This window comes from Protopterus annectens, chromosome 9.part0 (assembly GCF_019279795.1).
Source record: "Protopterus annectens isolate FY-2018-M chromosome 9.part0, PAN1.0, whole genome shotgun sequence".
Lineage (NCBI taxonomy): Eukaryota > Metazoa > Chordata > Ceratodontiformes > Protopteridae > Protopterus > Protopterus annectens.
Window position 1 is genome coordinate 1,906,487,982 of NC_056743.1, and position 13,231 is coordinate 1,906,501,212.

At 40.9% G+C, this 13,231-nt stretch overlaps 1 protein-coding gene across 1 annotated transcript in view; it reads left to right on the forward strand.

The window, feature by feature from the left end:
- Window positions 1-13,231, forward strand: part of LOC122812314 (phospholipid phosphatase 3-like) — a 381,015-nt gene that overhangs the window by 337,672 nt on the left and 30,112 nt on the right. Inside the window, exon 5 of the mRNA XM_044084715.1 lies at window positions 12,762-12,938. Within this exon, the coding sequence (XP_043940650.1) occupies window positions 12,762-12,938 (177 nt within the window). The remainder of the gene's footprint in view (window positions 1-12,761; window positions 12,939-13,231) is intronic.

Below are 13,231 nucleotides of genomic sequence, written 5' to 3' on the forward strand. Positions count from 1 at the left end.
ACCATTAAGGATGGGATCAATGGACTTTGCAGGTATGAGTAGTCCTCTGCCTGCTCCAAATGTTCTTCATGTAACACTTAACCTTTTCCATGTAAAGTCTTGCATTGTGAATCATCATGCTGTTAGTTGACATGTGACCCAAACTAGCACCACAAATCGTGTAGATGTGGGTTCAGTATCAGTGCAATCCCCCAGAACAAGGACACTGCATCATGCATGCTTCTCTGACTAAAGCAGAAACTCTTTTTCAGTGTGTTCTGTGTGATTTCCCAGAAAGACTTTTTGCTGAGAAAGGATTAGATCTTATGTTTTGTTTTTATTTCAGTGAAACCAAGATAGTCCAGGAATGAGATAATTATCTTCAGGTAGTTCATCAGCTGAATTCTAGCTGGTGCTTGAAGTAGACAGTCACTAAGGGAGTGATAAGGACAGATCCTTCCTACTCTCAACCAGTATGGCTGCAACCAAGCTAAGAATGTGGGAGCTGTTTGTAGATTAAACAGATGACCATTTGACCGTTGACCAGACATGTTGATTCCACTCATATAACCTGAGAAATCAATGGTGTAGTTGAAACCCTAGATCCTCTCAGCAAATGTTCTAGAGTTCCTGCAAAGCTATTCATATGCTTAGAGAAACATCGAATACATGGTCTGAACTTTCTGGTGTGTGGTTGTCTGTTTAAATTAAATAGATCCAGGACAGGTTTGCATTGCTGCCTGGGTTGAGAAAAACACCAGAATAGAATGAACGAACAGCAAACAACTGTCTGCTATATAATCCAAACAACAAAATGGTTGAGGAAAACAAGGTCTCTGTTGTCATACTATGATGTTTATTAAGAAGACAACAGCCTTTACAGCTGAAATTATTCCTGGCTAAGAGACACACTGACATAATTGAAATGTTTTTATTTATTTATTTATTTAAATTTGTGTAGCAGGGTAGAACACTGATCAAAATTTAACTTATTACAAGCTCAGTCTAGTTTACATCATAACATAACAAAAAAATTTACAGCATACAAATAACAATGGTTTACAATTAGTACAGACAATCTGACAAGAGTAGATACAAAGAAAAGCTAACAAATGAAACATATATACAGTTACATAACTGGAATAAAAAGGAAGAATAGAACTAAAGGAGGAGAACTAGATGAGGTGGGTATCTGTGTAGTAGTTTTTAGGTTAAGAAAGCTAATAGAGACCAGTAAGATGAAAGTGAGGACTAGAGTATCTGTAGTAGGTTGAGAGTAGGGATGGTGTGGTAAGCTGAGTCACAGTTTTGGATGAGTGAGTTAATCAGGTGGATTGGGTTTATGGGAGGTTATGGTACTACACAGTTGGAGGTATCAGATTAGGTGACACGTCGTTTGATAGATAGTTGCTTTTAAACTGTTTTAGTAAGTATTGTTTGTACTCTGGCCTGAACAGGGAGTAGTTTATGTGATCAGTTAAGTCAGGAGGAAGGAACTACCATAGTTTTTGATCCAGTACAGAGAAACCATGGTTAGTACAGTGCAATCTGAGAGAAGGGGTTTGTAAGGAAGGGCCTTGTCTAGCCTGGCTTCTTAGATTATTTGTTTGAGTGGTAGTAAAACATTTGGAAGAGAGAGGAGATGATGTGTCTAGTTTGAGTACTTTTGAAAACTAAGGAACCAAGAATAAGATTTGACCTGGCCTGCAGTGGAAGCCACAAAACATTTAAAAAACTAAGTTGGTGCTGTTTATTCCATGTTGAGTTAGATATGAATTGACATATTTTTGTGAAGTGGGTCTGAAGGGTGGCAGTGTTTTTGACAGAGAGAGAGAGATGCAAACAAGGGAAAACCATAGTCAAGTTGGGATAAGAGGATGCCTTTTCACATAGCAGCCCTTTTCTGTGTTGGCCCAGAAAGGTAGACTGTTGATCTTGGCTCTCAGCTTTTCTATGTGTTCTTGAACGTTTAATGGTTCATACTGCGGTTTTGAAGTAAACTATATTCTAAAGTTATCTTTAGTCAACTTTTTTAAAATAACTTTGCTGAGCTATTCCTCCAGTGTTTCAGAAAGTTTGAAATTCTTCCCCTTACCAAGATGGCCTATGGTGTTGGATGAAATGTCAGGGCAGCAAAAAGGGGGAAATAGTGGGTTTTCTCCTACTGCATGTTTGTAGGGTGGCAAAAGAGTAATTCTGAAATAGATTCTCTACTTGGGCAGAAGGGAAGTCCTGAAAGTGTGAATTGTACATTCCCACGGAGTTATCATATTTATATTTAATTACTTTCTCAATTATTCTTCATCTAAGTGTCAAATGAAGTAAGTGTGTCTGCCGACGTAGGAATAAGTAACATGATGTGATCACTAGCTATTTAACCTGTTTTGCTACTCACATATAAATGTGTTTGCAATACAATAGCTAAACTAAGGGTAATAATTCATACAAGTATATATGAAGTAGCAAGTTCCTAAAATGTTTCAAGGTTTCTACATCTAAAAGAAAGAAAGAAATTAAAATAGAGCCAGTATGAATAATTGTGTAACATTTAATTTCTGCAAAAACTCAAAACCAAAAGGTCTGATACCTTGGGAGTTTGCAAGCTCAAAACAGCTACACTGTTAATGTCACAAAAGACTCAAAAAGATTTTTTTTTAGTTTTTTTAAGGAGAAAGCCCACCTGCTCTGAATCCTCAACATGACAGCAAGCCCCACACTTCCAGACTTCTAACTTGGAGGTCACAAAACTATAAAAAAGGGAGCAAGTAACACACATTTTAAACTCACCTGCTTCCTCGTCTTCATGTCCATCAACCACAAACAAGGATGCCTTCTGCAAGATAGCCTACGATACTAGTACTAATGTACTGCAACTTTGACATCAGGAAATAGACAATCTTCTTGCTTTATCTTTTCAGCACCAGACAAAGCAGGAAGTGAGAAGGTGTAGGTTTCCCAATGTATTTATGTCTTTTAGGTTTATAAAAGTGTCATGAATAAAATCAATGTTTTACAATAAGATCTTTGACTAATACTGTTTCTGTCAGCATTATACTTACAGGTGTCAATGACTTCCTATTTTATGGATTTAGAGCTGTTAAAGTTAACACATACTTATAAAAACTTACACATGAGCTCCATAAATATATTTGTCTGCACTTTTAGTCTGTACTGAGTGTATTATAACATTAACGTAAATCAGATAAACCAGTGGGTCTGTAGCATTCGAGGTGTCTGACAAGTGTCATTTCAATATTTTCTGTAAGGTGTAACATTCATTCCAATCATCAGGCATTTGCCACCACTCTATCCTTGACATAAAAGAACCATGCTTTTATCTGTATCATCATGCCCTGAATCTTACTATCAGCCTGATACATCCTGTCAGTAATCGCATGGACAGGAGCAATATGCCCATCTCACTAAAGCATAAAACCTAACCAAAGTCCTACAACATTAAGGACTATACCACATTAAAAAATAAAACATAAAATTATTACCCAGAGCACAGAGAAAGTTGTTACTTGTGGTTTAGCAGAAATATAACATAATTGTTTGCCATAAGGCAGCTCTGAAATTGAAAAATGCAACATGTCCCTCGTAATGAAAAATGTTTATACTTTTTATGATATTTTTAGGTTCAATCTCCTGGGATTGAGATTTTGATATTTGAACATTTGTGGGTTTTTGATAATATGCATTGATGTGTGTGTGTGTGTGTGTGTGTGTGTGTGTGTGTGTGTGTGTGTGTGTGTGTGTGTGTGTGTGTGTGTGTGCAAAAAAGCCTTAACTCCTATCTATCCATATTAATTTATTTGTTTATTTATTTATTGCATTTGTTTACCGGGAAAGTCCACTGGGCCTAAAAGAGCCTGATTTTGGTGGAGGCCCGGGGAGAAAAGCTCCGACAAGAACATAGATGCAGAAAAAAAATTAAACATTAACTAGTACAGAAGTAGAAACAGTGTTACACGTAGTGGTTACAGTAATATATACAGAATATATACATAAGTTAGGAATTTAGTTGGTTTGAGTATAGTAACATATACAGAATATACACATAAAAGCAGGAATTTAGTTGGTTGCCAGATGAATTCAGAGTGGTAAAAATGGAGATAAATTAATCAGCATTATTGTACCAGTATCAAGTGATGAAAGAAAAAAATAAATAAATATGGAGAAAGTATCATCAGTCACTGGTAGTAAAAGGCACAGGAATTTAGTTATAATATAAGGAGAAGGAGGAGGTTAGGGTATAGAGCAGGTACAGAGCCAGGAAGGGTTGTTATAGAGCAGGTACAGAGCCAGGAAGGGTTGTTATAGAGCAGGAACAGAGCCAGGAAGGGTTGTTATAGAGCATGTACAGAGCCAGGAAGGGTTGTTATAGAGCAGGTATAGAGCCAGGAAGGGTTGTTATAGAGCAGGTACAGAGCCAGGAAGGGTTGTTATAGAGCAGGTACAGAGCCAGGAAGGGTTGTTATAGAGCAGGTACAGAGCCAGGAAGGGTTGTTATAGAGCAGGTACAGAGCCAGGAAGGGTTGTTATAGAGCAGGTACATAGTCAGGAAGGGTTGTTATAGAGCAGGTACAGAGCCAGGAGGGGTTGTTATAGAGCAGGTACATAGCCAGGAAGGGTTGTTATAGAGCAGGTACACAGCCAGGAAGGGTTGTTATAGAGCAGGTACAGAGCCAGGAAGGGTTGTTATAGAGCAGGTACATAGCCAGGAAGGGTTGTTATAGAGCAGGTACAGAGCCAGGAAGGGTTGTTATAGAGCAGGTACAGAGCCAGGAAGGGTTGTTATAGAGCAGGTACATAGACAGGAAGGGTTGTTATAGAGCAGGTACAGAGCCAGGAAGGGTTGTTATAGAGCAGGTACATAGCCAGGAGGGGTTGTTATGGAGCAGGTACATAGCCAGGAAGGGTTGTTATAGAGCAGGTACATAGCCAGGAAGGGTTGTTATAGAGCAGGTACAGAGCCAGGAAGGGTTGTTATAGAGCAGGTACATAGCCAGGAAGGGTTGTTATAGAGCAGGTACAGAGCCAGGAAGGGTTGTTATAGAGCAGGTACAGAGCCAGGAAGGGTTGTTATAGAGCAGGTACAGAGCCAGGAAGGGTTGTTATAGAGCAGGTACAGAGCCAGGAAGGGTTGTTACAGAGCAGGTACAGAGCCAGGAAGGGTTGTTATAGAGCAGGTACATAGCCAGGAAGGGTGGTTATAGAGCAGGTACACAGCCAGGAAGGGTTGTTATAGAGCAGGTACAGAGCCAGGAAGGGTTGTTATAGAGCAGGTACAGAGCCAGGAAGGGTTGTTATAGAGCAGGTACAGAGCCAGGAAGGGTTGTTATAGAGCAGGTACAGAGCCAGGAAGGGTTGTTATAGAGCAGGTACAGAGCCAGGAAGGGTTGTTATAGAGCAGGTACATAGTCAGGAAGGGTTGTTATAGAGCAGGTACAGAGCCAGGAGGGGTTGTTATAGAGCAGGTACATAGCCAGGAAGGGTTGTTATAGAGCAGGTACATAGCCAGGAAGGGTTGTTATAGAGCAGGTACAGAGCCAGGAAGGGTTGTTACAGAGCAGGTACAGAGCCAGGAAGGGTTGTTACAGAGCAGGTACAGAGCCAGTAAGGGTTGTTATAGAGCAGGTACAGAGCCAGGAAGAGTTGTTATAGAGCAGGTACACAGCCAGGAAGGGTTGTTATAGAGCAGGTACATAGCCAGGAAGGGTTGTTATAGAGCAGGTACAGAGCCAGGAAGGGTTGTTATAGAGCAGGTACATAGCCAGGAAGGGTTGTTATAGAGCAGGTACATAGCCAGGAAGGGTTGTTATAGAGCAGGTACAGAGCCAGGAAGAGTTGTTATAGAGCAGGTACAGAGCCAGGAGGGGTTGTTATAGAGCAGGTACAGAGCCAGGAAGGGTTGTTATAGAGCAGGTACAGAGCCAGGAAGGGTTGTTATAGAGCAGGTACAGAGCCAGGAAGGGTTATTATAGAGCGGGGACATAGCCAGGAAGGGTTGTTATACAGCAGGCACATAGCCAGGAAAGGTTGTTATAGAACAGGTACATAGCCAGGAAGGGTTGCTATAGAGCAGGTACAGAGCCAAGAAGGGTTGTTACAGAGCAGGTACAGAGCCAGGAAGGGTTGTTATAAAGAAGGTACATACCAGGAAGGGTTGTTATAGAGCAGGTACATAGCCAGGAACGGTTGTTATAGAGCAGGTACACAGCTAAGAAAGATTGTTATAGAGCAGGTACAGAGCCAGGAAGGGTTGTTATAGAGCAGGTACATAGCCAGGAAGGGTTGTTATAGAGCAGGTACATAGCCAGGAAGGGTTGTTATAGAGCAGGTACAGAGCCAGGAAGGGTTGTTATAGAGCAGGTACATAGCCAGGAAGGGTTGTTATAGAGCAGGTACATAGCCAGGAAGGGTTGTTATAGAGCAGGTACAGAGCCAGGAAGGGTTGTTACAGAGCAGGTACAGAGCCAGGGAGGGTTGTTACAGAGCAGGTGCATAGCCAGGAAGGGATGTTATAGAGCAGGTGCATAGCCAGGAAGGGTTGTTATAGAGCAGGTACAGAGCCAGGAAGGGTTGTTACAGAGCAGGTGCATAGCCAGGAAGGGATGTTACAGAGCAGGTGCATAGCCAGGAAGGGATGTTATAGAGCAGGTGCATAGCCAGGAAGGGTTGTTATAGAGCAGGTACAGAGTCAGGAAGGGTTGTTATAGAGCAGGTACAGAGCCAGGAAGGGTTGTTATAGAGCAGGTACAGAGCCAGGAGGGGTTGATATAGAGCAGGTACAGAGCCAGGAGGGGTTGTTATAGAGCAGGTACATAGCCAGGAAGGGTTGTTATAGAGCAGGTACATAGCCAGGAAGGGTTGTTATAGAGCAGGTACAGAGCCAGGAGGGGTTGTTATAGAGCAGGTACATAGCCAGGAAGGGTTGTTATAGAGCAGGTACAGAGCCAGGAAGGGTTGTTATAGAGCAGGTACAGAGCCAGGAAGGGTTGTTACAGAGCAGGTACAGAGCCAGGAAGGGTTGTTACAGAGCAGGTACAGAGCCAGGAAGGGTTGTTACAGAGCAGGTACAGAGCCAGGAAGGGTTGTTACAGAGCAGGTACAGAGCCAGGAAGGGTTGTTACAGAGCAGGTACAGAGCCAGGAAGGGTTGTTATAGAGCAGGTACAGAGCCAGGAAGGGTTGTTATTGAGCAGGTACAGAGCCAGGAAGGGTTGTTATAGAGCAGGTACAGAGCCAGGAAGGGTTGTTATAGAGCAGGTACAGAGCCAGGAAGGGTTGTTATAGAGCAGGTACAGAGCCAGGAAGGGTTGTTATAGAGCAGGTACATAGCCAGGAAGGGTTGTTATAGAGCAGGTACAGAGCCAGGAAGGGTTGTTATAGAGCAAGTACATAGCCAGGAAGGGTTGTTATAGAGCAGGTACATAACCAGGAAGGGTTGTTATAGAGCAGGTACAGAGCCAGGAAGGGTTGTTATAGAGCAGGTACAGAACCAGGAAGGGTTGTTATAGAGCAAGTACATAGCCAGGAAGGGTTGTTATAGAGCAGGTACATAACCAGGAAGGGTTGTTATAGAGCAGGTACAGAGCCAGGAAGGGTTGTTATAGAGCAGGTAAAGAGCCAGGAAGGGTTGTTATAGAGCAGGTACAGAACCAGGAAGGGTTGTTATAGAGCAGGTACAGAGCCAGGAACGGTTGTTATAGAGCAGGTACAGAGCCAGGAAGGGTTGTTATAGAGCAGGTACAGAGCCAGGAAGGGTTGTTATAGAGCAGGTACAGAGCCAGGAAGGGTTGTTATAGAGCAGGTACATAGCCAGGAAGGGTGGTTATAGAGCAGGTACACAGCCAGGAAGGGTTGTTATACAGCAGGTACAGAGCCAGGAAGGGTTGAAATGATTTTTCATTATTTGTTTGAAAGTGGTGGTGCTGCCCGTGTTTCTTATAGAAGGAGGAAGTGAGTTCCATAGTTTGGTGACGGTGAAGGCGTAGAGCAGTTGACCAGCCGATAAGGTGGGTTTTTCTACTTTTAGAAGTAGATGATTTTCAGATCTTAGATGCCTGCTGGAATGGTATTGGGCAATTGGAGTTGAGAGAGCAGGACAGTCTGTGGGTCTGTAGGTTATTTTGTGTGCTGTAGTTAGCTGGGTGAATGAGAGATGGTGAGGGAGTTCCAGTCACCCTAATTGTTTCAGTGAGTTACAGTGATGGGATGAGAAATTGACCTTGGTGGCAAATGTTGCTATTCTGTTGTAACACATATCAAGTTTTGATTTTTGTAGAATTCTGGATATTAGTGAGGAGAGGGGCACCATAAAGGAGAGAGGGTAATAAAAATGTAGCTGCAAGGATTTGTCTAGTAGAGAGGCTACGAAAGTGTTGGTGCATGTACAGCATCCCAAGCTTTTGGTGTGTGTTTTTGATGTTACTGTTTATGTGTAGGTCAAAGTTTAGGTTTTCATCTATAATAATGCCTAGTAATTTAGTGTGTGGGACAACTTCTATAGTGGTATTGTCTTGGGATTGTATACTTAGGAGATTTTTTTATCTAGGGGAGTCGTTTTCTTAGGGATAAAAATTACTAGTTTAGTTTTTTTGGATTTAGGGCAAGATGATTGTTAAGCATCCAAGATTCAGTAGAGGTGAGGGCATTCTGGGTGATCTGCTGGAGTTCAGAGCTGGAATTTGCATATTATTGTAGAGTCATCAGCATACTGGATTACTGAGCATTGTGGGAGAGTGGTGTGAACGTTGTAATAAAGATGCTAAATAAGACAGGACAAAGTATGGAGCCTTGGGGTACCCTTGTGGAAGTACTGAGGAAGGGAGAGTAAGAGTGTTGCCATTTGTTGGAATGCTGGCTATTAGTTAGCTGTGAACACTTAAAAGAACAGGAATCCATGGATAAAAAGCCACCCTCCAAGAAAATTACACTCCTTTTCCATCAACAGAAAAGAAAGCAAAAGTTAAAATTCAAAGCATTTAAATACTCTTCATTGTGTATTTTCTAAATGCCATTGCAGACCTGAGCAACATTCAAAATGAAAATCAAGTTAGATGCTGTTAAAAAACTGGCATGCCAGGACAATAGCAAAGCAGTCATATTTGATTACTGGGTAGGAGTCCATTTTTCAGCAGAAGCCCAGAGAGAGAAAAACTTGAAAGTATTACAAACGCACTTTAAGAACAATAATTTTACAGGACAAGCAAAGGGATGCTGGATAATTTGAGAAGTGGTAAGAAGCTGTATATGTTAGTTGATGGGGTGGTTCTAACCCATTCAGGCTTTTTAGTGCTACACAGTGGTGGGTTCTTAATGAGGTATTTGCTGCACATTTCGCCACTTTATTATGAAATTGTTCATTTTGTTTTTAGTGATGCCTGGAGGCCAGTAATAATGGGAGCCCTAAGGAAAGGAGGTAACTAGTAGCACGTGCAGTTTTAGTTGCATAATTGAGAACGTTTTTATAGGTTCACATGTCAGTACTAGGCTAGCTGCCCTTGCAGGCCATTTTAAGCCTAGCCAGTTTCACTTTTTGTCCTCATAATAACCTATCCCATTTGGCTATAGTCTGGCCTTACCCATCCCATGGTTGATAATCATATGTATCACTCCTAATGAGAATAACTTGGATCATACCATATATAATTTGAGGGGACCCATGGATGGGATAAAGTATTTCAGAGCTGCCTTTTTCCATTAGTAGTACAGGGGGCAGTTCTGGGGTAAATTTTCTGTTTCCCATCCATTGATGCAAGTTGTACTTAAATATGGACAGGATTGAACTTTGTTTTATGTTTATGGAGAGTCTGTTCCACAGCAGAGGTATCCTCTGTGAGATATACCTGTCACTCCAAACCATCCTGTTAATGTTGCTGAAGTGATTTAGATCCCTAGACCAAGTATTTCTGATGCCATTTGACTTGCTGATGTTCAGTAGGTCCATCAGTACTGGGTCAGAGGATGATTTTTATGCCAGACACAGGTCACCTCCTGCAGTCTGTAGGATATTGAGTATAGTGGCATTGCTTTGAGTTGGTCCCTGTAGGACCTTGTTCAGGCCCTGTATCCTTTTAGTAAGGTATCTCTATGGGTGTTTTATTTGTTGGATTTGTCAAGACATATACATGCTAAAGGGGGCATTGTATTCAATGACTGGCCTAATGAGAGCTGGGTAAAGTCAAGACATATACATGCTAAAGGGGGCATTGTATTCAATGACCGGCCTAATGAGAGCTGGGTAAAGTCAAGACATATACATGTTAAAGGGGGCACTGTACTCAATGACTGGCCTAATGTCAGCTGGGTAAAGGGAGGCAATGACATCCCTAAATCAAGACGCAATTATTTTTTTATAAGCTGTGCAACATAGAGGGACTTTCTTGCAACAATGGACACATGCTGGTCAAAAGTTAGGTCACTGTCCACATAAGTTCCCAAGTCCTGAACAACTGGGTCAATTCTTAGGGGCATATTGTCATTGTGGTAGTTCCCTGGAATAGATGATTTCCCAAAGAATACAATAATTTTTAATATTAGGTTTCAGTCCATGATTTTGGCACCAGTTATTTGTTTGGGGCATACCTTCCTGCAGGATAGCTAAGTCATTTGGGAATCCAGTGACCACTCCTAGGTTCCAGTTATCTGCAAACTTAGTCAGCCAGAACTTTTTTTTTTTTGCTGTGTAAAACATCCATAGTTTTTGGTGAGTTTTTATGCAGTTTTGTATATGTAGGTTGAATTGTTGAATTTAAGATTGTTATCTGCTATCATCCCTAATAATTTGCTATGTAACAGGACTTTATTATTAAGAGAGAGTACCCTTTTTTTTATGAGAGAGGGATTTAGGGAAAAAAAGGTAGTATTTTTTTTTTTTTGGGGGGGGGGGTTGAGCATGAGTTGTGAGTTACAAAGCTATGTTTCAGTGGCTGTTAAATCTTCCTGAGTAACTTTTTTGAGGTTTGCGTATGAGTGTGTAGTTATCTGCATACTATATAGTATTAGAAAGTTTTGTTGTATGGGTCTTTGGATCACAGTATAGTATTAGGAAGGTTTGTTGTATGGATCTGTGGATCATGGTATTGTATTAGGAAGGTTTGTTTTATGGATTTGTGGATCATGGTATTGTATTAGGAAGGTTTGTTTTATGGATCTTTGGATCATGGTATTATATTAGGAAGGTTTGTTGTATGGATCTGTGGATCATGGTATTGTATTAGGAAGGTTTGTTTTATGGATCTTTGGTTCATGGTATTATATTAGGAAGGTTTGTTGTATGGATCTGTGGATCATGGTATTGTATTAGGAAGGTTTGTTTTGTGGATCTGTGGATCATGGTATAGTATTAGGAAGGTTTGTTGTATGGATCTGTGGATCATGTTATAGTGTTAGGAAGGTTTGTTGTATGAATCTGTGGATCATGGTATTGTATTAGGAAAGTTTACTGTATGGATCTGCGGATCATGGTATAGTATTAGGAAGGTTTGTTGCATGGATATGTGAGTCATGGTATCTTATTAGGAATGTTTGTTGTGTGGATCTGTGGATGATGGTATAGTATTAGGAAGGTTTGTTGCATGGATCTGTGGACCATGGTATTGTATTAGGAAGGTTTGTTGTATGGATCTATGGATCATGGTATTGTATTAGGAAGGTCTGTTGTGTGGATCTTTGGATCATGGTATTGTATTAGGAAGGTTTGTTGTTTGGATCTGTGGATCATGGTATAGTATTAGGAAGGTTTGTTGTATGGATCTGTGGATCATGGTATAGTGTTAGTAAGGTTTGTTGTGTAGAAATGTGGATCATAGTATTGTATTAGGAAGGTTTGTTGTGTGGATTTGTGGATCATGGTATAGTGTTAGGAAGGTTTGTTGTGTGGAACTGTGGATCATGGTGTTGTATTAGGAAGGTTTGTTGTGTGGATCTGCGGATCATGGTATTGTATTAGGAAGGTTTGTTGTGTGGATTTGTGGATCATGGTATTGTATTAGGAAGGTTTGTTGTATGGATCTGTGGATCATGGTATAGTATTAGGGAGGTTTGTTGTATGTATCTGTGGATCATGGTATTGTGTTAGGAAGGTTTGTTGTGTGGATCTGTGGATCATGGTATTGTATTAGGTAGGTTCGTTGTATGGATCTGTGGATCATGATATTGTATTAGGAAGGTTTGTTGTGTAGATCTGTGGATCATGGTATTGTATTAGGAAGGTTTGTTGTATGGATCTGTGGATCGTGATGCAAAATGTTCTACCATAATCATGAAGAGGAAATGGCTAATTCTAGCTGGTTCATACTTGGGGTTTAGCCCTTCACAATCCGATCTGTTTCATACTTACGGTGGGGTCTCCACAGTGTCACTGGCTTGCTTGAAAAGTGACTTTGCTAATCATGCAGGACTATCATGTTTTTTGGGCTTAGTTTATATGATTAAAACTTTTCCTGGGCTACTTCAGGCAGATGTGATGCTCAACATTCTTATCCTTTTACTGGATTTAGTCCATGAAATTAACTGTAATACCATAGTGATACATGAAACAATCGGGGGGCAACTGACCACATGATGCACTTTGAGTAATGGTAGGCAGCACCTGCAGTTCACATTTGCTGTTTCCTGTCTGTGTGACGTCTGGATGCTTAACACCCTTTCATTAGCTACATTGATGATATGGGAAAGAATTGCAGAAATATCTCAAAAGTCTATGTAATAAACACAAAGCTTGGAGCCTGGGACAGCATAACTGGTTCTAACTCTGACATTTTTTTATCTCAGTTCTACGTACAGGCAAGGTTCACCTGGCAAGGTGCACGGTTGCTGCGGCCAGTTACACAGTTCATGCTAATTATAGTAGCCCTTTTTACTGGCTTCTCACGGATTTCAGACTACAGACACCACCCTACAGATGTCCTTGTGGGATTTGTGCAGGGGGCTCTCGTTGCATACTGGGTGGTAAGTACTAAGCTTAATATAATATTTTATGACTTCTACAGAAATACCATGATGTTAGAGTGCCTTTCAAGAACAGTTTCATTTTTGGTGCCGTAGTGCATTGAAGTAGTTGTGGCTGTTGGATAAAGAAACAATATGAAGATTGTATAATTGCATTATCTCATTTCTCTGTTTTGCTTGTTTCTTTACTTTCAATGCTCTGAATCTGGTGAAGATTGCATTATCTCATTTCTCTGTTTTGCTTGTTTCTTTACTTTCAATGCTCTGAATCTGGTGAAGATTGCATTATCTCA